Here is a 25,842-nt window from a genome sequence, read left to right as displayed (position 1 = left end):
GAATTCAATAGGTACGGGGCTTAGATAAGATTGGAAATCATACTGTTATAACAAACACTTGTTTTCATTTTCATTGGGAGACTAAGGCAATCATTCACTTAATATACATTGGAGGGACCATATATTTAATATTTGCAAGCAGTAAACTCCAATGGTCATGCTCCAGTTGCATACAAACGGGTCCATTCCTTAGCTGTAGGAGTTCAATTAACAAAATCAAAACACATTAATATAACCATCTGCGAAAAGAGAGATTATCACAAAAGCAAAACACACATCAGATGTGAAATTTTAGCCACTAATAATGAGAGAACTGAAAAGTGGAGGGAGCGGAACAAGTCTTTAACCAAACAAGTCTTTAACTTAACCAGGGAGTAAGAAAATTTTGATAAGAGACTCTTACGTAAACTATGAGCTATAAAAGTTTTCCAGAAGATAAAGACATAAATAGAATGGGGCGTTGGAATTCATATACCTGACCCGTGTAATAAGATTAACATTAAGGTTTGATATAAGGGGGTTGGAGCAAGGAAAAAAGGGCCAGTATTCCTTTTGATATGCATTCTTTTCAGGAAAACAAAAATGTAAAGATATTATGTTCACACGTGCAAACTGCCTACAATGATCCTCATATGTACGTTGCCAACATTTGTGTATATACCAACACAACTTGGATGTAATGGAAATTATTTACCTGTTTCAACAGCTTCAACTTCATTGGTTTTCCAGTGCTTGGCAATATTCTCAGAAAGTGGGTCATCTGGGTTTGGAGCACTCAGTAGAGCTTGAATGCTGGCCCATGACATAAAGGCAATTATTTTAGTCAACTCAAACTTTGCTTTAAAGTTATAATGCAGGAACCACATCCATTAAAATTTTATTTTATTTTTTTGTGCTGGGTGAAATGAAATGGCATCCTCTGAGTGAGGAGAGATGAGTGTTTGACGGTGAGACCCACAAGCACTTCATATAGGCAGTTCGTGCCATATTTTGACGTCTAATTATTCTTTTCTTTTCTTTTTTTTTTTGTTCGGTCACTTCTTAACATTCAGTGGCTTATGTATTATGCCTTTCTCTAAGCAGCAAGTTATAACACAAATGGCCTTCATAAATAGTATGTTAACAAGCCAACTTCAAGCAAAGAAAATAGAACTTCATCAAAAGAGCACAGGAATATCACCTCAGCAATACAGTGCGTATCTGGAGGGCAGGACTCCATTTATCCTTGAGAATATCAAGGCAGATCCTTCCCAGCTGTGCAATAACTTCTCTAATTAGAATAAGGATAATGAGGCATAAACCAAGGGGTCGAAGAGTACGAGTGAGACTTGCCTTATCTATGTTAGGATGGTAGATTTTGGTCAGGAATCGAACCTGTAAGAAGGAATAACAGTTACACAAATAAAACTGCAATGAACATGGGACATCAACTGGCAAAATCAAGGATAATTTGTGAGGATAACATGTTGCTCACTATCTGCCAGGATTTGACTAGAGTCAATAGACAACAAGCAGAGGGAGATTGAATGAGCAAAGTATAAAGAGCCCTGCCAATCAGAACTCTTTACTAAGGCTTTCAACTGCAATAGAACAAGCTGTCAAAGCTTGACACAAATACCAGCTACTTCCTCAACCATGAAATGGTTAAACAAGAAGAAGAAATGCAAACAAATATAACTTGGGAAATAAAATACAGCTTCTGATCAGTAATACCTAGAGGAGTTAAACCCTGTCTAGAAAAAACTAGAGAATTCAAAAGACGCCTGGGAATAGCAATGTCTACTCAAATAAGAAGCAAACTTCTATTCCAGTTTGTTTTGTTATTTAAGATTGAAAAGCAACATAAATAGAACTTCAATTAATGGAACAGAGCACAACTTCTGAGACCAGTCCTCTGATGTGTTCAAGTCATCATCACAAAAAGCAAAGTCAACTCCCCCTTTTTAACTTTTAGTTGATGAAAGAATTCTCCAAAATCAATGTTTACATTCAGTCCATGGGAAAATTTTCCAAAATAGTATCAGGTGCAACCCCAATGGTCCATTTAATCAATTATTTTTGGATATACAGATATGTATACTGACTGAGCAGAATGGATGAAAATGACGAGCCCAGGATACAGTTAGCATTCAACATGTTCAGCTTACTGAGAGTATACCTGATGATGCAACCGTGCAACTGGTATACTTTGGCAAGCTGGCAACTCAGTTTCAGACTTGCAGTATGATAGATTATTAACAATGCAACCTGGATTATTGTCACCGTCCGGAGATGAGGGAAAATAGCGTCTACAATAAATTATTTCTACTAGGCCTCCTAATGCTTCTGGCTTGAATTCTCTCTCGAATCATTACTTAAACTTTCATTGAGCAGGTACATGTATAAAGGCCCCAAAATAACATAACAAGCACAGCATGAGAAACAGCATAAAAAGAAGATTGTTATATACCTTGGGAGCTGCCATCGGATATTCTTCGGGTAAAAACAGTTCCAACTTGAATACACCTCCTGAGGACATCAAGATAACATGAAGGTTAAAATCCTAAACTAAAATGATCTGCAGGAAACAAGAGGTAAAGAGATGATTGCTCTTCATAAGATTCAAAAATAAAAATACAAAGCCTATAACGGCTGAAAATCAATATCTCTTCAATAGATGAGGAACTCCAACTTTGCATTTAGTTAATTATTTTCTGGAAAAAAAGAAAATATCGGTGACAACCAAAAGGATCACAAGAAAGAAAAAGTTCTCTTTTATTTGAGGGCAAGGAACTACAACATAAATTGTCAGTTAGTAGCCAGAAAGAACTAAAGCTGAAATGGAATATGAGGAACATAATAGCAGGATTGTACTGTGGGAATAAACAAATAACAATACCAAGAGTACCCAATCTCCAGGGGAAGAATCAAAAACATGTTCCACCCGAATTTTTCTTACATGAATTCTCCACATGTCAGGCAATTTCATGGGATAGGAACATGAATAATAACAGTATGGAATATGTTCCAACATTTATCATTTGGCCTGGCAAGCATAGCTCATAATTCAAGCTGTATTTGGTGTACTTTGAGAGATTATTGATACCATTCTATTTCTAATTCTCTATGTTACACAAAAAAACACCATAGAAATATTGAAGAGTTTATAAGAAAGATAATAAGGAATAGAACTAATAAGCCACATTCTCATGGATCTTAGGGAGTAGTATATGACAATGGTTAAAATATGCCGTTTATGTAGACAAAACAAGAGTAAAGCACACAAATATTCATGCATTCGTGTTCATCTAAACTAGCCGAAAGCCAAGAGAGGGAAACTAAAATCAATGTTATCACTTGCTCCAAAAGCCTAATCTGTTGCAGAAGCTAAGAAAATGTGTATCATAGTTTTCAAGATTCCCCCTCACATAAAACTTGCATGTGAATACAGGTACACTAATACATGTAGAACAATAATGTACAACAAACACAGACGGGGGCAAACACATAAGACATAAATTGAACTCAAACACTATTCAAATTAAAGCTCTGATAATACCACTAGTACTATGAACTCTTGATCATTAAGATCATTGCTTTGACCAAGAGTTTTTTCTTCTTTTTTTTTCAAGACATCCAAAATTAGTAAGTCAGGCCTGCAAGATAGTCATAATTACCAGATAAAAGTTTGAACTTCTTTTTAAGTGCATTTCAACTATACATTCAAATATAAACAGGGAGTTTCTTGAGTTTCAACTATACATTCAAATGGTGATACATTCAAATATCACCAGTGAAGCTTTCAATAGGTTCAGCCAACTCCTTCCAAGAAAGCCTCTCTAAAACCATCCTGTTCTCCACCAAACAAAGACAGCAAACCATTAGACTCAAGTCTTCAATCAAAAGCTTCCATTATAGCTTCTCCCAGAAGAACCAGATCATTTTCAAGCTCATCATCCATCTACAAGCCCTTCCCCGCTACTATTATTAAGATAATAAAACTAGCCTGACTAGAAAAAATATATATACAAAAAATATAAACAAAAAAAAACATATTACATCATCTCCTATGACATTTAGTTTCCTGATTTTCCATCAAATTGACACCGTCCTATATTTAAATCTCAATGCTCCTTCTTGCACTTTCTCAAGTGCATCTTTGTTGGTGCAAGTCTTATTGTGTAATCACATAATAACTTCATCAGATTACCAACCTGTTAATCCACTGTGCATCCTCATAAAACCAAGCCCATTCAACCACATATTCGCAAACATAAAGGAACCAAACAAAACCAGTATCCTATGGCCTTTACATAGTTTCCTGATTTTCCCTCAAATTCTCAATTTCCTATATTTAAATCTCTACACTCCTTGCACTTTCTCAAGTCCATTTCCATCAATGTAAGTATTTTGTGCAAACACAGAACTTCACCAGATCACCAACCCCTTAATCCACTGAACATTCTCATAGAACCAAGCCCATTCAACCCCTTAATCCGCTGCTCATCTCTATATTGATTAGAACGTGAAAAGTCAGTCCCAACAAACACAAGTTTTGTAAGTTAATGGTAAATGTCCCACTCAAAGAAACAGATTGCAATCAAGTTCTTCTTTTCTTTTTTGGTAAGAATAATCAAGAAAGTGCCAACAACCTAAAGGATAATTGTGATAAAACTAAAGTAAATTAAGAAACTATGGGTGTCAAAACTGTCAAGCCCTTGAATTAGGGCTGGCAATTTCAGTAACTATAGAATGTAAGAATGAGGGAGAGAGATAGAAACAGAGAGAGAGAGAGAATCAAGAAAGAGAGGAATTGATTATTCATTCAACCGATATCCCTCCATAATACTGTAGGTTCCTTTATATAGAATCTCTGGCCAATTCAGCAACAACTCTTCTAACTACTTAATAGCCTAACAAGAAGCTATTATACAATCAACCCATTCCCGCCTATTAACCAACCAACTCCTCCAGTTAGACCCTAACGGTTTACAAGGTTAATACCCTCCCAATTACAGTACTACCCCCTAGGGTCATGACAAAAACTAACTGAAAAACCATTGAGTAAAGGTGGGCTTGATTGTACAAAGGAAAATAAGTAGGACAAACACATATTTTGTTTCTTTTTTAAGTAGCGTTAATTCAGCATAAGAATGATGTATAGGAGAGGTAACCAAAGAATCTAAATAGCTGGTACATCCAACATGAGTTTTCCTTATAAAATCAGCTATGAGAGACAACAGATTTTTCACAGTATTACAAAAGGAAAAAAAGATTACAAACACATACCAAAATTGTTACTCATAATGACCTTCTTCAAATATGAGCACAAATACATGTCCCAGGTCCTTTGCATATATCAAAACAAGGAGTGTTTGCAGTCAATAGATGTGTTTTTGGTTGATCCTTGGAAGTTATAACCGTTGGTGAATGAAAGCAAGCAGGAAACAACTCAGGAGCAACAGAGGACACAATTGAAGCAAGATGAATGGAAGAAACGTGATGAGTCTAGGAAGATTGTGCAAGGGTTTTTGTTGTTTTGCTTGTTCAAATTTCCGTTGGAGAGCAGCAGCATTGAATTTGGTTTTGGCTTGCAGAGCAATTTGAATTCCTCTACTATTGGAGATGATATGGTGGAAGGTATGACTGGTCAATTAAAATTAATTCTGATAGCAACAAGGGATGGGTGGGTGGCTGAACTAGGTGTTGCAACAAATCATAGTACTGCTGTTTTTGGAGAAAAAGAAATGGGAAGGCAAAAGAAAAGGAAATCAAGAGCTAAGAACAAGAAAAGGCGAAGAAGAAACTAGATAGTGAATATGGGAATTGGATGAAGTAATTTCTTCTAAGGGGAGGCATGCAGAATCAATGGCCAAAATCATTTCAGAACCTTGCTGTGATTTCTTGAGGACAAGAAATCTTTTAAAGAGATGAGATTGTCATGACCCTATCATGAACCTAGGGTTCATGACAGGTTTAAAAGGTAATTGGAAGGAATTGAGGAAGTTAGATCAGAAGAGATGGAAGGAAGTTAGGGAAGAACAGAACGGAGAGGGAAAGAAAAAAAGAGATTAGAGAGGAATTTGAGGGAGATTGAGAGAATTCAAGAGAGAGAAATGAGAGATTTCATTCAACAATTCAAACATAATTCTCCTCCTACGGCAGTAGCTTATTTATAGCCTCATAGCCATTGCACCCATGTGCAATACAACTGTAATCCTAACAAGTATTATATCTTTATTACAATATTGCCCTCTATTGCGCCTAAGAACATGACAATTCCCCCCGCCTTGAAACATTTCTTGTTCCCAAGAAATGCCAAACCTCCACAGCTTCTAGTATGATTTTTCCTTCTCTTCCACAGCTTGGATGGAGAAGTTTTGAAAAATATTTGTACGCATAACAAATTTGTAGCGGTTCTCATGTTCTTGAATACTTCATCACCCTTTACAACAAGCACCTTTACATGCAGCAATGTAGAAGTGTCAAATCTAGGAGTTGCTACAGCACAAACTCCAGTCCTCTATCCTCCCTTCAACAGAGATGACAGAAATCCTAAGCGGTTGGTTGTAGCAAGAATGAACAGAGCAGCAGGAGCTTTGTTCTCCACCGCAAAACTCTTGGCTTCCTTAGCCCTTTTCCTAAGCTGAAATCTTGTTAGGAATTTAGTTGTTGAAGCCATGCTCTCTTGCATTTCTAAAACAATATTTTGCTTTATCGATACAAAACATTGTAACCCTCCTTGAGAATTGGCATTGTCTAACTTATGCAAAACCTCATTTCTGACCATACAGCTTGATTCAATTATTTTCAGTAGCTGTCCTTCAATTACAAGTTGTCCCCATACTTCCTTATCAAATCCACACACCTTCACAACATTAGAAGATATCTCAGCTAAGGACATACCTCCCAACATACCATTTCCAGCAAAAGTAAGAGACTTAAATTTCCTTGCCCTTGCTGTCTGGACATACTGGTTGCATAGAAAGTGATGAGAAAGTCCCATAGGTTCCTCAATGGATGAAACCAGGCCTCCATCACTACCTTCATCTCAAACATGATTTATAATCAAATTATCCAATGGAACAATATCCCTGACCAGCATATCAGCTACATGGAAGCCATCTTCACAGCAGTTCCCATCCCCAATCCGATTTATAGACTGATTCTCAACCAAATCTTCAGCCTCCTGCTCTTGTAAAATGTGGTCTACCCGGATCTCCTTATCCCATCTCCTTTCTTCTTCAAGATCCAGAGTTACCCTTGATAAGTTTATTTCAATTCTAGCACCAACTTCCTTACAACAACAACATATCCAGCTTTTATCCCACTATGTGGAGTCGGTTACATGAATTCTACACTTCCATGTATTTCTATCTTTTGTCATATCTTCATTGAGATCCATACACTTCATATCAAACTTTAATGTCTCCCTCAAAGTCTTCTTAGGTCTGCCTCTACCTATTTTTTTGATTAATTGTTCCATTTCATCAACTCTCCTCACATGAGCGTCTCTTGGTCTCCTTCTCACATGACCAAACCATCTTAGTCTAGTCTCTCTCATCTTCTCCTCTATTGGCACTACTCCTATCTTATTACGAATAACTTCATTTCTAATTTTATCTTTTCTTGTATGGCCGCACATCCATCTTAACATCCTCATCTCCGCTACACTCGTCTTTTGCTCATGTTGGTATTTGACTGCCCAACATTCTGAACGGCACAACAAAACTGGTCTTATAGCTGTCCTATAGAATTTTCCTTTCAATTTTAATAGGATTTTATCATCACATAACACCCCCGATGCATTTCTCCATTTTAGCCAACCTGCCTTAATTCTATGTGTGACATCCTCGTGAATTTCTCCATCTTTTTGAATCACTGATCCCAAATATCGAAAATGGTCTTTTCTTTGTAAGATTTGGTCTTCCAATTTTATTATAACATCCTCCACTCTTGCATTCTTACTAAATTTACATTCCATATATTCTGTTTTCTTTCTGCTTAATTTAAATCCCTTAGATTCTAAATTGTTTCTCCATAACTCAAGCTTAGTGTTCACTCCTTCTTTTGTTTCATCCACCAACACTATGTCGTCTGCAAATAGCATACACCATGGCACATCTATCCGAATATCTTTAGTGAGTTCATCCATTACTAGAGCAAATAAGTATGGACTTAGTGCAGAACCTTGATGCAATCTTATTGTAATTTTAAACGGTTCAGTATCCCTTCCGCATGTTCTGACCCTTGTCTCTGCACCATGATACATGTCCTTAAGGGCTTGTATATAGGCTATTCGGACTCCTTTCTTCTCTAAAACCCTCCATAATACTTCTTTAGGAACCCTATCATAGGCCTTTTCTAGATTTATAAACACCATATGTAGGTCCTTCTGATGATCCCGATACCTTTCCATTAGGCGCCTCAGTAGGTATATACCGGGCATGAAACCAAACTGATTTTCTGAGACCTCTGTTTCTTTTCTGAGCCTCTGCTCTATTACTCTCTCCCAGAGTTTCATGGTATGGCTCATTAACTTAATTCCTCTGTAATTTTCACAGTTTTGAACATCTCCTTTGTTCTTATATATAGGGACCAAAGTACTCTTCCTCCACTCATCTGGCATCTTTTTTGATTTAAGAATCGCATTAAATAATTTTGTTAGCCAGGAGATACCCTCTTCTCCCATGCATTTCCATGCTTCTATTGGTATAGTATCCGATCCCACCGCCTTATAATTTTTCATCTTTTTTAATACTTGTCTTATTTCATTTGGACTTATGCGTCGATAAAATGTATAGCTCACGTTCCCTTCGGAGTTACTAAGATGTCCCAACCTAACTCTTGTATCGCCATCATCATTGAATAATTTTGTGAAATACTCCTTCCATCTCTCCTTAATCGCTCCTTCATTCACTAATACATTTTGATTTTCATCTTTTATGCATTTCACTTGATTTAAATCCCTTGTTTTTCTTTCTCTTGCTTTAGCTAATTTATATATATACCTTTCTCCATCTTTTGTATCAAGTCGTTTATATAGATTCTCGTATGCTTTTGACCTTGCTTCACTAACAGTTTTTTTTGCTGCCTTTTTTGATTCTTTATAATTTTTTTTATTTTCTTCATTGTTGCACTGATATACAGTCTTATAGCAATTTTTCTTATTTTTAATTTTCAATTGCACTTCTTCATTCCACCACCAAGACTCCTTAAGGTTAGGGGCTCTACCATTTGTCTCTCCAAGCACTACATTTGTTGTGTTTCTCAGGGCATTAGTCATTTCTCTCCACATTTGGTTTGTCTGTCCTTCTCCATTCCATTCTCTTTTACCCCTTAATTTTTCTTTAAAGATTAGTTGTTTCTCCCCTTTTAAATCCCACCACCTGATTCTTGGATTTTGTTTTATGTGATTTTTTCTCTTCCAATTTCTTACTTGGACGTCAAGTACTAGAAGTCTATGTTGAGTAGTCAAACACTCTCCTGGTATTACCTTACAATCCCTACAACATACCCGGTCCTCTTGTCTCATGAGGAAGTAATCTATTTGGGTGCTTGATGTGACATTTTTATATGTGATTAAGTGTTCATCCCATTTTTTGAACCTAGTATTGGTTATGATGAGCCCATATGCCATTGCAAAATCTAGAATAGACTTACTCTCATTATTAATTTCCCCGAATCCATACCCTCCATGTACCTCTCTATAGCCGTTTCCGTCTCTACCCACGTGACCATTTAAGTCACCTCCTATAATCACTTTCTCTCCTCTTGGTATCATTTGTATGAGTCCCTCTAGATCCTTCCAGAATTTTGCTTTTATCTTCTCACCTAACCTCGCCTGTGGTGCATATGTACTAAAGATATTCAGTCATTCTTCCTAGAATAACTTTCACCATAATAATCCTATCCCCTATTCTCTTTACATCCACTACCTCATCTACTAAGCTTTTATCCATAATGATCCCCACTCCATTTTTTGCTTGATCATTTCCTGTGTACCATATTTTATATCCATTTTCTGACAAAGTTTTTGCTTTTTTCCCTACCCATCTCGTCTCTTGAAGGCACGTAATATTAATCTTTCTCCTAATCATCACATCTACCACTTCCATAGCTTTGCCTGTTAATGTTCCTATGTTCCATGACCCAATCCTTAATCTATGATTTTGTTTTTGGCTTTGACTTTGAATTTGATTTTGTTTTTTATTTTGATTTTGTTTTTGGTTTTGGTTTTGATTTTGATTTTGTTTTTGATTTTGATTTTGATTTTGATGTTGGACTAACTTCTTTACCCACATCCGTCCAAGCAAATGCGAAAACCCTTGCTCATTTGTCACTACATCCGGGCGCCGATGCAGCGGCCCTAGCCCACTTGACACTACATGCGGGCAGTGTAGCACGTCGCTATGAAGGGTTACGCCCACGCCCAAACGTTTTTTCATAATTTGTCTAGAGTTCATGTTTTGGATCCGACTAAGTTTTACGTTGGCTGTCGGCTACCTAACACAACCCTCCTCCTTTATCCGAGCTTGGGACCGGTAGTGGATAACATCCCCAGGCGGAGTTCACCAACTTCCTTAATATAGACTAAATTTTCAGTTGGAACCTCCTAAGTCTATGCAAACAATTCAATAACTCCTTTTTCTTTGTGTTTCTCGGAATGTCCCTCTGCATGAGCTTCTCCTTCAAAAAGATCAATCGGTTCCTTTGGATCTGATGCCCTAGCAACCTAGTCATTACAGTTTTCCTTGAGATTATGCTTTTTACCGCCAAAATTATTCTCGATATTGCAATCATCCTTCTTGTCATTGCTGCCTAAATCAGAGTACTTCTTCAACCCAAAATCTAAAGTAGGCAAATGAATCATTTTTCCACAATTTTGACCCCTCCTTAGGCTCTAGTATTTTAGGGAACTCCCAAGGAAGTAATGCTTCCTTAACCACGTCCTTCTTATTATCATTTTCTGCCTTAGATATTCCAACATCCCATTTCGAAACAAGACTTTTGTCACCCTGCATTGGACTCTGAGATTTATCAATGGAGTTCCGGTTCCAAGGATGAGTAAGGTCAACTAGAATAGGATTTGATCCAGTTCTTGGAGAGTGTAAGGATTAGTTGTAGGATCTGGTAGTTTTTCTATAATAATGGGATCCAAATATTCTTTGGAAAGCAAACAAGCAGGTAGTCTAAATTGATTCTGTTTGGCGAACATTATCATACACTAGTCCATCACCCAATTTCTGAATTCATCCACAATTTCATGCCTATGCTTGATCTCCTCTTGCAACAGATCGACAACACTATCTAACTTCTTTTCCACTATCGATTCTACTGATCCCATGTTGTTTTGCCTCTCCATCATCGTTGCAGACACTTGCTACCATCAAGATTCCTTGTGCTTCATCCCGATATCATTTGCCATCAAAATTTTTTATTGTTGGTGGAAAATCGATTGCCTTGAGGATCGATGTCACGAACCTAGGGTTCGTGATAGGTTAAAGAGGAATTGGGGAAGAAAATCAGATTGTAGGAGGGAGAAATCAGTAGTTAGAGAGAGAGATATTAAGGGAAAGAGAGGGAGAAATAGAGAACAGAAAAAGAGAGGAAGAATGGTAGAGGAAAGAAAATGGAATTTCAATTCAATAATTTTCAGCATACCCTAACAAACCAATAGCAACAGCCTTATATAAGCATTACAAGCTCAATAGCAGCCTAGCACATGCACCCCATGTGCTTCTAAAATATCTCCTAACTATTATTATAATACTATTACTATATTGCCCTTGAATTACTACTTGGGTCATGACTATTCCCCCCTTCTTGAGAGAGTTCTTGTCCCCAAGAACTTACAACAATTTAGTCATTGCTCATCAACCAATACCAACTCTCTCTAGCTTGGTTGTTCTTTCTTTTATCCTTCCCTTTCTAGGCCACTTCTTCTTTGTTCTTGGATACTCATCAATTGAAACAAAAATGATAATCAGTGCAATCACAAACTGCATCTTCCTCCAAGGAGTGGCATACCATTTCTCGTGGGTTGGTGATAGCTACCAATTTAAGATAGCTCATACCCATAGATTGAGGATCCAATATGATGCCAAATCCAGTCACTACATCCTCATCTAGTGCCTTCCTTGAATTTAGTTGTTTCCGGTCACCGACAACAGCTGTAACTTGCAGTCCTTCAACCTTCAATTGATGTTGCTCCTCAACCTCAAAATTTACAGCAACATTGTGGCACATTTTAGGATCAATGCTACACAACATTAGAAGATATTTCAGCTACAAATAGGCCATCTTCATAGCAGTTCTCATCATTTCGGTTGGATGGGGCAGAATTTTCACTGTGGTGTTCACCACGCTCCTGGTTCCGCCTTTCCTTCATTTCTGATTCATGCTCCAATTCTTTCATAAAATGATCAATGCTCCTTGCTTCTTTGTTTGCTCTTTCTTTCAGCTTCTCCTCCTCTTCCTTCCTCTGTTCTTCAAACACAAATTCGTGGAATCAGGCACTATCAGCAACTTGCTTGACAGTTTGGGCTGAATCCCCTTCATTAATCGACATTCTGATTTTAAGCCAATTAAGAAGCTTAAAACGAAATAATCATCTGCCAAATAGGGGTTATAATTGTGCATCAAGGCCTTCAGCTCTTCAAACCTCATTTCGTACTCCCTTACTGACCCATCTTGCTTGATTTTGTAGAATTCTTCCACCACATTAGACAAACATCAATCTCCAAGCATCTCCCTTTGTAGCCTTTGGGTAGTTGCCTCTTTAAGTCTTCTCACTTCTTTTTCATATTCATTCCAATTAGATGAAGGAGGTGGTGATGAGAAAGAGGAAGCATACCTCTCAGTATTCTCTAGGATATTTGGAGTCAGTTTCTTCATGGATGATTGATTTTGGCGGGTGAACATGTCCATGAGACCCTGTAGTTGATCCCTCATTTCATCTAGAAACCCATTCACCCTTCTCTCAAAGCGCCCCAACCTTCTCTCCAAGTTTCCAAAAGGAGCATCCAATGTCATGACTGTTTAGATGGAATTGCACCAGCAGAAGAAGATGAAGATTGGATCTGCTCTGTCAGATCGCTTGAATGTGCTGGATTGACCCAAATTATAATCACCAATTGCCTTTGCCTTCAAAAGTCAGATAGGACTGTTCAGAATTTCTGGAGATAGTAGCCTCACACCAACCCAAGAGAATTGCATGCGCCACCATCAACCATTGCAATGGATAGCGGCAGCAAACCCCCCCCCCCCCTCTCAGTCGCTTCACTAACACGAGTCGGAAGGCAACTGAAACCGTAGCACACAGCCGCACCTGTAGGAAACTTATCGGTCTGGTCGGACTAGTCTTCCGGTCTGGTCGCAACTCGCTGGGCTGTCCGCTCCACCTCCGACAGACTCACACTCGCCTTGGACAATCGCAACCCTCTGGGCCGTTCGCTTCACCTCTGGTCATTGTCCAACACTCCAAATCTGCTTCGACTGCAATTTCCGATCAACCAAAACTGCTCTAGGAGTCGCTGGAAGCTTCGTCGAAATCGCCTGGTGCAATCGTTTCCAGCACTCGATCACAGCAAATCAAGATCGCCCAGACTCTCTGCTACGCCTTCCAATTACGAACTGAGTGTGCTCGCTTGCTTGGAGATTAACACCTCCCAGCGCCAGCTACCGCCCAATCACCGACCACCTTCGCCTTCAAAATTTGTACAAGAGCTTGCTGTTGAGATTGCCTAGCTCGTCTTGTTCGGAAATAGTCGGAATTTGATGGTCTATTATGACCTATCGTGATGATCACAGTCGCTATCTGATTTCCAACCCACTTGATATGTCCTGCTGAAATTGCCGCAACGCCTCTGACAACGATTTTATACCTCGCCTTCTAAATCGACTACAGCAACTCAGAAAACTGCAGCAAATCACCCTGTTGTTCCACCTTCAATGTTGCTCCGTTTCAAATCCCATACCTGCTGCGCTACTCTAATTTGGACTTCAAATTCAACTCGGTATCACCGTCGGCCTCTCCTTCGCACGCCAATTCTGGGCAAGACTTATTAAAATTCACTGTCGTTCGTCAACATCTTGCCTCGCCCATTCCGAATCTGTTGCTAGATCACCTTCGACGGACTCCGACACTAATCGCAAAGGCTCCTCAGTTCGTGTTGCCTCTAGTGTTGTCCGCGTCACCAACTTCAGCGGATCTTCCATACCAGTCGTTCGCTCTAATCGCGAATCCTCCTAGCTTGCTTGTCTTCGATTCCGGTCAAGATTATTGGAGCCTTAGCCGCGACACCAATCACCCAATCGCTTCCTATAACACGACCGGCTCCGCGAACTGTCCTCCAAAGTAGCCTCAATCAGTTCCAAGGGACGCCTCGCTCGGTGACGATCTGTTCTTGTTCCTTAGGAATCGAATTGGAATTGTTGGCCGATCGATTCTGTTGAAGCTCTTTCACAGTTCGCCTATATCACTATATTTGCCTCAATTCCGTCTAGAATAGATTGAAATCACAGCCGAGGAACATGCTCTGATACCATTTGTCACGAACCTAGGGTTTGTGATAGGTTAAAGAGGAATTGGAGATGAAAATCAGATTGTAGGAGGGAGAAATCAATAGTTAGAGGGAGAGATATTAAGGGAAAGAGAGGGAGAAATAGAGAACAGAAAAAGAGAGGAAGAATGGTAGAGGAAAGAAAATGGAATTTCAATTCAATAATTTTCAGCATACCCTAACAAACCAATAGCAACAGCCTTATATAGGCATTACAAGCTCAATAGCAGCCTAGCACATGCACCCCATGTGCTTCTAAAATATCTCCTAACTATTATTATAATACTATTACTATATTGCCCTTGAATTACTACTTGGGTCATGACAATCGATAGTTAAGAAACCACCTCCGCCATAATCAGTGAAACTGAATTCACCTAGATTCAGTTTGCTCCACCTGCAGCTCGCCTTCCTTGCTCAGTCAACACTCTTCAAATTTCTCAAGTTGGATGCCAATCCTCTTGCTTTGCGTTCTAGGATAGTCGATCTCACTGTTCAATCACTAAAATTTGCCAGAATCACCGAAATTACAATCGCTGGCCTTCTTCATCTTCAAAAGTCGAATAAGAGTGCCCCAAAATTTCTAGGCAACAATTGCCTCCCACCAGCCTAAGAGAATCACGCACCCAATCACTGACCGCAATTGACAATGACTGTGACACCCCTTCCTCGTCTTACTCACATGCTCACCTTCCAATTTCAAACAATATTTACCAAAATTTTGTTCGAAATTGCCTCACAATAGTCGCCCTTTCACATGCATCGAACTAGCTCTGGACTTACGACTAAGATCACCGGTCTGGTTTTACCTTCGAATCGCTATAGCCTAGGATTGGTCGGCTTTACTTCAATTCTCCTGAAATTCAATACCTCTAGCATGCCTACAGTCGCGCCTTCTTCTCAAACTTATTGCCAGGGGTTGTCGAAATCACCATCGCTTCCAGATTTCGTAGTAGCCTTCAAATTCTGAGAGTCATTGTGCGGGACGACAAGTCGGACAACAACAACGTTTTCCGTCGAAAATTAATCAACAAGAAAACTGCCGATGAATGACGCTCTAATACCAATTGTCATGAACCTTAGGTTCATGACAAGTTTAAAAGGTAATTGGAAGGAATTGGGGAAGTTAGATATGAAGAGATGGAAGGAAGTTAGGGAAGAACAGAATAGAGAGGGAAAGAAAGAGAAAGATTAGAGAGAAATTGAAGGGAGATTGAGAGAATTCAAGAGAGGGAAATGAGAGATTTCATTCAACAATTCAAGCATGATTCTCCTCCTACACCAGTGGCTTATTTATAACCTCACAGCCATTGCACCCATGTGCAATACAACTGTAATCTTAACAAATATTATATCTTTATTACAATATTGTCCTCTATTGCTCCTAGGAACATGACAATTCCCCCTGCCTTAAAACATTTCTTGTCCCCAAGAAATGCCAAACCTCCACAACTTCTAGTATGCTTTTTCCTTCTCTTCCACAGCTTGGATGGAGAAGTTTTGAAAAACCTCTGTATGCATAACAAATTTACAGTGGTTCTCATGTCCTTGAATACTTCATCACCCTTCGCAACAATATCCGCAAACGCCTTTACATGTAGCAATGTAGATTAGATCTAGGAGTTGCTGCAGCACAAACTCCAATCCTCAATCCTCCCTTCAACAGAGGTGATAGAAATCCTAAGCAGCTAGCTGTAGCAAGAATGAACCTACAGGAGCTTTGTTCTCCACCGCAAAACTCTTGGCCTCCTTAGCCCTTTTCCTTAGCTAAAATCTTGTTAGGAATTTATTTGCTGAAGCCATGCTCTCTTTCATTTCTAAAACAGTATTTTGCTTTATCGGTACAAAACATTGTAACCCTCCTTGAGAATTGTCATTGTCTAACTTATGCAAAACCTCATTTCCGACCATACAGCTTGAATCAATTCTTTTCGATAGCTGTCCTTCAATTACAAGTTGTCCCCATACTTCCTTATCAAATCCACACACCTTCACAACATTAAAAGATATCTTAGCTAAGGACATACCTCCCAACATACCATTTCCAGCAATGGTAAGGGACTCAAATTTCCATGCCCTTGTTGTTCGGACATACTGGCTGCATAGAAAGTGATGAGAAAGTCCCATGGATTCCTTAATGGATGAAACCAGGCCTCCATCACTACCTTCATTCCAAACATTATTTATAATCAGATTATCCAATGGAACAATATCCCTGACCGACATATCAACTGCATGGAAGCCATCTTCACAGCAGTTCCCCGGCCCAATCCGATTTATAGACTGATTCTCAACCAAATCTTCGGCCTCCTGCTCTTGTAAAATGTGGTCTACCCAGATCTCCTTATCCAATCTCCTTTCTTCTTTAAGATCCAGAGTTACCCTTGATAAGTTTATTTCAGTTCTAGCACCAACTTCCTTAATATAGACTGAATTTTCAGTTGGAACCTGCTGATTCCATGCAAACAATTCAACAACTCTTTTTTCTTTGTGTTTGCCGGAATGTCCCTCTACATGAGCTTCTCCTTCAAAAAGATCAGTTGGTTCCTTTGGATCTACTGCCCTAGCAACCTGGTCGTTACAGTTTTCCTTGAGATTATGCTTTTCACCGCCAAAATTATTCCCGATATTACAGTCATCCTTCTTGTCATTGCTGCCTAAATCAAAGTACTTCTTCTTCAACCCAAAATCTAAAGTAGGCAATGAATCATTTTCCCACAGTTTTGACCCCTCCTTAGGCTCCTGTATTTTAGGGAACTCCTAAAGAAGTAATGCTTCCTTAACCACGTCCTTCTTATTATCATTTTCTGCCTTAGATATTCCAACATCCCATTCCGAAACAAGAGTTCTATCACCCTGCATTGGACTCTGAGATTTATCAATGGAGTTCCCGTTCCAAGGATGAGTAAGGTCAACTGGAATAGGACCTGATCCAGTTCTTGGAGGAGAGTAAGGATTAGTTGTAGGATTAGGTAGTTTTTCTATAATAATGAGATTTGAATATTCTTTGGAAAGCCAACAAGCAAGTAGTCTAACCTGATTCTGTTTGGCAAACATTATCATACACTGGTCCATCATCCAATATCTGAATTCATCCACAATTTCAGGCCTGTGCTTGATCTCCTTTTACAACAGATCGGCAACACTGTCTAACTTCTTTTCCATTGTCGATTCTATCGATCCCATGTTGTTTTGCCTTTCCATCATCGTTGCCGACACTTGCTGCCATCGAGATTCCTTGTGCTTCATCCCGATATCATTTGCCATCAAAATTTCTGATTGTTGGTGGAAAATCGATTGCCTCGAGGATTGATAGCTGAGAAACCACCTCCACCAAAATCAGTGAAACTGAATTTGCCTGGATTCAATTTGCTCCACCTGCAGCTCATCTTCCTACTCGGTCAACACTCTTCGAATTTCTCAAGCCGGACGCCAATCCTCCTGCATTGCGTTCTAGAATAGTCGTTCTCACTATTCAATCACTTTACCGAAATCACTAAAATTTGTCGGAATCACCAAAATTACAATCGCTAGTTGTCTTCATCTTCAAAAGTCGAACAAGGGTGCCCCAAAATTTCCAAGCAATAATCACCTCCCACCAGCCTAAGACAATCGCGCACTCAATCACCAACCGCAATTGACAATAGCCGCGACACCCCTTCCTTGTCTTACTCACATGCTCGCCTTCCAATTTCAAACAATATTTACCAAAATTTCGTTCGAAATTGCCTCACAACAGTCGCCCTTTCACATGCAACAACTAGCTCTGGACTCACGACTGAGATCATCGGTCTGGTTCTACCTTCAAAATCGTGATAGCTTAGGATTGGTTGGCTCTACTTCAATTTTCCTGAAATTCAATACCTCTGGCCTACCTACAGTCGTGTCTTCTTCTCAAACTTACTGCCAGAGGTTGTCAAAATCACCGCCACTTCCAGATTCCGTAGTAGCCTTCTAATTCTGAGAATCAATCCTCCTTGCATCAGAATCAAATTTTGAGTCATGTGTGGGATAGTAGGCCGAACAATAGCAACGTTTTCCGTTGGAAATTAATCAACAAGAAAATCGTCGAGGAACGATACTCTGATACCAACTGTTATGAACCTAGGTTTATGACAGGTTTAAAAGGTAATTGGGGAAGTTATATTGGAAGAGATGGAAGGAAGTTAAGGAAGAACATAATAGAGAGGGAAAGAAAGAGAGAGATTAGAGAAAAATTGGAGAGAGATTGAGAGAATTCAAGAGAGGGAAACGAGAGATTTCATTCAACAATTCAAACATAATTCTCCTCCTACAACAGTGGCTTATTTATAGCCTCACAGCCATTGCACCCATATAGAATACAACCACTCATGCGCAATACAACTGTAATCCTAACAAGTATTATATCTTTATTACAATATTGCCCTCTATTGCTCCTAAGAACATGATAGACCTTAGGATACAATGGTCATTAAGCATGCGACAATTACTGATTGTATTTTTCTTGTATTTCTTTAGTTACATTTATGCTTTAGATGAGAAGTTATAATACTTTCAATTGCAAATGATAACTAAAAGCACTAACAGTAAGAGTAGCTAAATAAGCTGCTCGAGAGGCTCTTTTGGAGGATATTAAGTAATAATTGATTGAATGCTTCTCTCTCTTCAATTATCTCCCAAATTTCTCTCTCGCATCTTTGTGTTCTTCTCTCCCTTCCTCTCTATTCTACTTCTATTCTTGTTGTCTTCCTCCAATTCCTCTCTCTTTCTCTCTTGAATTCTTCTCAATTTTCCATCTAAACCCTAGCCAAACCCTAGGGTCGTAACACAAATTTTACAAAATTTTGGAATGTTAATTTATGAGGAAAAATTATTAAAATAGACACGATTGATGAATAAATTAAAAATTCCTATACTAGTGGGATTACCCAAAGCTCCTTAGGATTTTGAAGTATCAATTTTTGGAAGTTCGAGGTGCTAATATAACTATCAAGATTTTCTAGAATGTTTGGGAAGTTAACTTTTGAAGAATGATTATTAAAAGTTTCAAAGTATCAAAGTGAGTATTCAAAATTTTGATACTTGAGTGGTTTGGGAAAATAATTCTTGTGGAAAATAATTTTTATAATTATTTCTTAAGTAAAGGTTGTAAAATTTGGACCCAAGATAAATTCAATTGGTAATTGAATAGTAGTGCACATTATGAAATAGTGAGATTTGATGATTTATTTGAGTTAGTGAATCAGTGTGAAATTAAATTGATATTGAATATAACAACGTATTTGACTAAGGTAGTGATTGAATATGTGTATATATAAATATATATATCTATATATCTATATTAGGAAGTGGTATACTTGACCAAGGAAATTGGCTAATAGATATGTAGATATATATATATGGAGAAAAAGACAAAAGTGAAACATATATATATATATAAAATAAAAAAAGAAAAAAAAAAAGAAAATAATAATAACACTATTAACAATAATATTAATGGTCATGTGCTGCCCCTGCAGGCAGCAACACTACTGTTGCAGGGGCTAGCAACTAAGGAGGAAAGAGACCCTTGGGTCCCTTCCTCCAAAATTTTCATTTTTAGGGATGGGTTGTAGTCAAACCATTATCCCATGCCACCCTCACCCCTAAAAATATATCCAATTTAAAATAAATCTTTTCAATTTTAGATGGTCACTAAATGGGGAAATTAGGGTAAAAATTGAAGCCTACATAAACGGGGAGAAGGGGTGGCCTTCCACTATTTTGAGAGAAGATAAGAGTGTGAGATTTGAGTGGAGGAAATAGAGAAGAAAGGAGGCTTGGCTAAATAGAAGAAGGTCTTGAAAGGAAGATCTAGGGGCAAAACAAAGGTCTTGAAAGGAAGGCATGGGGAAAAACAAGTCTTCTTCAAACATATTATCAAGGTAAGGGATATGAGCAAACTTTTCTTGCACTATTTGACAAGATGATTGGACTTCATAAATGTTATTTTGAATATCTTGTGGAAAATGTTAAAAAAATGGTTATGCAAATGCTTATTAGGTATTCTTTGGAAAATGCATGTTATATGTGAATGTTTTGATGCATTTGAAGTTTGTTGAAAATGCAATACATGTCAAAATGTTTATGCAATGCTTGATAAATGTATAGCTCGCCCCCAAATATATCTTCGTTCTACAAAATGTATATATATGTAAATGTGGATGCGGGATCTTCAAAGGGCAATGAAAAGATCAATGTTTGAAGGAAATCATTATTTCTTGAGCAATGAAGCATGTTAGACATAAATCCATGTTATGTACCAAATCTAAATGTCCCTATGTCTAGCATATTTTGGATTATAATCTTTGAAGATGGATTTTGAATGGAAACAAACCCCATCTAGAGATATGTAGACTATGCATATTGGTTCGTAAGTCAACTACATCATAAACATTTTGGCATGACAAATCGGTATATGTCTATGTTATCAATGCTTACTATTTTGGCTTAAACAAAGTCCCCAATGTATGATTGTCTTCAGCTATATTTTCCCATAAACTAGCATGTGTTGTCGAAGAAGTCGTAAGAATCATTGAAAATTGATTTTTCTACATTTAGTTATGAATTTGCTCATAAAACATGTCTAAATGATTTGAAACAAAACAATACTATGAACCAGTCCATTTTGACAGCTTCCTAGATTCAGTAGACAATGTATTAAAATACAAGAAAATTCCAAATGATGGTTAAAGAAGTCCAGTTTCTAGAAAACTCGATTTCAAGTCCCTTTGATTTTTGTGGAAAAAGATATGTGCAACCACTCAATCAAACTAGCTGACTTAGAGTCAAATCAGGAAGTTCAAACTTCAATAAAATAAAATGAATTTTAAATATGTTTTATCCCATCGAGTGAGCCTTCTAATGGTGCATAGATCTCATGAAAAGGTGGATATTTAGTTAGTCAGATATCCGAGATACAGAAGTGTGTTACAGCAAGAGTGAATACTGTGAACAATCAACTTTATATAATGTTTCGAAGGGTCAAATAATATCCTTTGAAGTTGATATTTTTACACAAGGTCATCTTATGAGTGTTCTTGTTATGAAATTTTCATGAATTTTGATAATTATTTGGATATTTTGAACATTTGATTCTGATGGGGATGTTAAGTAGCAAAACATAACAAAGAAAAATTCTAGGAGTCTCTTAACCCTAAGGTAGACTAAAGATGACTCAAAAAGAGTATAAAATGGTAAGATCGTGAGATTCGATCTAAGCACGTTAGATGCATTGAAACTCTGATTATCACCCTTAATCATGATTTTAGAATAAATGTTGGATCTTCAAATAGATTAAGGGTGAGACTCTCTAGTGATTATTGGTATGAACTTGCTTAACCAAATGAAAATGGGTTAGCAGATTCACTGAACGAGCAAAGGGGGAAGGAATCAATTTAACAATAGAAGTTCAATTACTTATTTCCTTAATACGAAAAAAATCCCCTAGTTTTCGGTTTAGTAATACGCCCGGGAGAGCAAGGTGTTACAGATTCCGTACTCTTTACCAATCTTGGCAAGGACTTCCAACTGATTTTCCACCCAACTCTGGTGCCTTCTTTGACAGGTCATTTGGATACAAGATTGGGTATATATTACCTTTCAACCCCCCACTAATTTTATTCTCAAAGGTGCATGACATTACCCAATTCACGTGGAAGATTTTACAGCAACACTTCTTTTATGCCTTTGCATTCCCTGTAATACAAATATAACCAGCGTCTACCTCCAGAAGAACATCAACAAGAGTAGGACCAGAATTTACTGCTAAAAGAACACGACAGCTAAGTCTTTGGCATGCACGGAAATGGTATTGAGACAAAATCACAAAGGATTAAGTTAAGAGAGGACATAATCGGTCACAGTTGAGACTCAAAACTGGTTATATTTCACCCATGAAAACAGTAAAGCAAACAGGCTGTAAACAGTCAAAGTTGCCCTTAGTCACTGGAAAACTGTTTTTTTTTTTTATTATTTCTAAAAAATCCACAGAGCAACAAATTCTATAAGCAACAAAAAGTAGAAGAGGGATGTTAGTTTAAAAAAAAATTAATCATTTTTACAGCTAGTTCTTGTGAGTAAAAATCAACACTTGGAAAACAGAAAGAGTATTTCCAGAGTAACCAACAAGCATAGACAAAAATAGTTACCTTCATAAGGAGACTGCGTCGGGCCAAGTATCATCACATTGAAATACCTCATGTTTTCCTCTGAAGGCGAGGCACTGATTCCTGGGGCTGCAATTTGCATTACACAAAAGGTAACTATATATCAAAACCTCCTTGCAAAGAAGTTCACAGCTGGGCTTTCACAATCACAATTTCAAGCCCAAAGCAGTACTAAAATCAGGACCAAGAAATAGAAAAAGCGGGATACCTGGTTCGCTGAGAAGACGCTGCGTCTCCTGTTCAAAGACAAAGAAACGCATATAACCAGAAACCTAACCCAGAGAAATTGAACAATTTGCGCACATATACATACAGAGAGAAAGAGGGAATCGAGGGAGAGATATTAGTAGGAGTACCTTGATGATCCTACGAGGTAAATTGCTGTTCGCCATTTTGATTCTTCGTCGGGCCTTGGGGCCTCCACGAAAACTTCGATTTCCTAGGAAATGGATGGAGCAAGGGTTCCAAGTTATGAACCAAAGCCTTGTAGAATTTTAATTTGGTTTTTACTTTCTTTTTAAAAATAAAATAAAATAAAATTATTATGTCACTTGTACCCGCCACCGCATACTTATCGCCATATTGACTCCCAAGGTTTGAAAAATTGCAGTTGTCTGTACGTGTGGAAAGATACACCTCCCTTTCTCTTTTTTTTGGCTTTTTGACTTATTTGGCATATGTGTAAGATTGGATGGTGTCACAACATCGCGTAACTCCTAGGATTAGGTAAGTGTCTAGGTGTCATTCCACAGTTTAGTAATATTCTTTTAAGTTTTTGTCACCATTATTATTTCTTTCAACTATATATAAACTAATAAATTATAATTTTGATTAGTTGCCCACTTCGTTAGACAACATAAATATTGACGTGATAACAGATTATTAACAGAAGTGAGTTTTAATTATGAAGAGTGGGACCCAATTAGGTCTCATTTCTTCAATAATCTCTGAGCTCGTTAGTATCGAATAAGATAATTATTGTTTAATGTAAATAACAAATTAATTTTATAATAAACTATATTATATCTAAAAAAGAAATGTTTAAAACTTATGAAACTATAAGGTTGCATTCTCTTTATTGTTTTCAAGTCATTTTTAGTTTTAATTTTTTAAAATAATGAAAACACATTCTCTTTACTGTTTTTAAAAATATATTTTTGAAAACAAAAAAAAAATATAAAAAAAACTCAAAACAACAAAAAGTTATTTTAAATGTTTTCATCCAAAATAAACTCTAAACTTAAAACACATTTATTTATTTATATTTTATTATTATAATAGGAAAAAATATTACAAAATTTATTAACTTTAAAATGTATATATTTTTTTAATAATATATTAATATTAAATATTTATAATTTACTAAATAATCAAATTTATTGAATAAAATATTTTTAAAAAATATTTTTAAAATTTCAAAAAGAACGCGTTTTCTAATTTTTTGTTTTAAGAAATAATTTTTCAAAATAACAAAGAGAATAAGTTTTCAATTTTTTAAAAATAAACTACCAAAACATAAAATTGAAAATAAATTCAAAACTCAAAACTGAAAATTGAAAAGTAAAAAAAACGCAATCTAAGCTCACTAATATTTGTTAGTGATTATGTTTTTGGTTCATACCAATTTTGTCAAAAATTATTTTTATATTCAAACTCTACTCATTGAGCGAAGAAAATATTTAATGCAACGATAATATTATATTATCGTATTAACATAATATTATAATTCAATAATAATTTATCGTGCATTTAGATATTAAATACATAACGACCGATAGTTTAGATTTTAAAATTTAAAATAGAGTTTATTTTAATTAACTGTCATGCATTTAAGTTTTAAATACATGAAAAGCTGATATTAAATTGTAATATCATATTTATGCCTTTAATATAATATTATCATTACATTGAATATAACTCATAATTGTTATTCATTGCTGACATCTCCCTCAATTACCATTTACAGGACACTATATTCTGGGTAAAAGCTTTTGTGTGGTAATGATCTCTTAAATGTTTTTAAAATTTCACTTTACTCTATATTTTTAGTGAAATTTTACTTAGAAACTCTTAATATAATTGTACAAAAGGCAAGATTCCCCAGTCCCCACTCCTTGCTGGGAATGTCCACTAAGGCATTAGAATGAATAATTTAGCCTAAATATTATAATTGATTGATTGATTGATTGCAGATTTGATCCATGATGGCTCCCGTCCATTGCACAATTTGGCTTCTTTCTAGCAATTCCAAATACACTATTTGGAATTATTGTCAATTTTTTGATTTTTTACAAAGTTAATTTTGAGTGAATTTATACGTGGACACATCAACAGAAAAGTTAACGTTAATCACGGGAGGAAACAATTTGATACTAGAGATGAATGAAAGGAATTTTGAAAGAAAGAAACATGTGAGGTCATACAAATATTGGCTCATGATAGAAGGAATAGAAACGCAAATTAATAAAGATAAAAAAAGAACATCATGCTCAAATGGTCTTTCTCTCTATTGGAAGACAACAGTTTTGTTCACAAATGAACCTGCACGACATCATTCATTTAAACATCTCTTCTTGTACAAACTTATTTCTCGTGGTTTAGATATAACAATAAATTTATTTGATTGAGAACATCGTTATTAAATTACCTAAGTCTGCACAAGAAAAACAATCAGAAGGCGCGAGAACCTAAATATGATGAATATTGTATTAAAATTAATATTAAAGACGTACCTTTTCATAAATGAGTGTCTGTTTATTTATAGAAAAATAGAGTAATTTTAAATAATCTGAAATTAAAATTATTGTAGATAATGTTTATCTTAACTTTTTATAATCTTATTAGAATTAAGATTCTTACGGATAACGTTACCCTAATTTTTCCTAATTTAGCAGAGATTAAGATTGTTATGGATGATATTTATCTCAATATTTCAAAATTCGTTTAGAATTAGAATTTTTATGAATAATTACTTTTTTTTTCTTGGAATATTCAAAGGAATTTTTGAATGTCGGAGTTACTTAGTTTGAGCATTTGTGTGGGACCCTCCTGGATATATGGGAATTTTACATCTTTTAAACCAAAAAGATATTTTAGGCTTTTAGGCTTTT

General features: G+C 36.8%; 1 protein-coding gene across 1 annotated transcript; it reads right to left on the bottom strand.

The window, feature by feature from the left end:
- Positions 1–23,228, bottom strand: LOC127792088 (ubiquitin-conjugating enzyme E2 36-like). Its single transcript, XM_052322430.1, has 8 exons — positions 23,089–23,228; positions 22,941–22,968; positions 22,715–22,801; positions 2,450–2,508; positions 1,333–1,374; positions 1,181–1,254; positions 695–792; positions 1–193 (listed from the first exon to the last, which is right to left on the bottom strand). The coding sequence occupies exons 1-8, from the start codon at positions 23,122–23,124 to the stop codon at positions 156–158; spliced, it is 462 nt and encodes a 153-aa protein (XP_052178390.1). The 5' UTR covers positions 23,125–23,228; the 3' UTR covers positions 1–155.
- Between the last annotated feature and the right edge of the window lie 2,614 nt (positions 23,229–25,842).

This window comes from Diospyros lotus, chromosome 15 (genome assembly GCF_014633365.1).
Source record: "Diospyros lotus cultivar Yz01 chromosome 15, ASM1463336v1, whole genome shotgun sequence".
Taxonomy (NCBI): domain Eukaryota; kingdom Viridiplantae; phylum Streptophyta; class Magnoliopsida; order Ericales; family Ebenaceae; genus Diospyros; species Diospyros lotus.
This window is presented reverse-complemented; position numbering and strand designations above follow the sequence as displayed.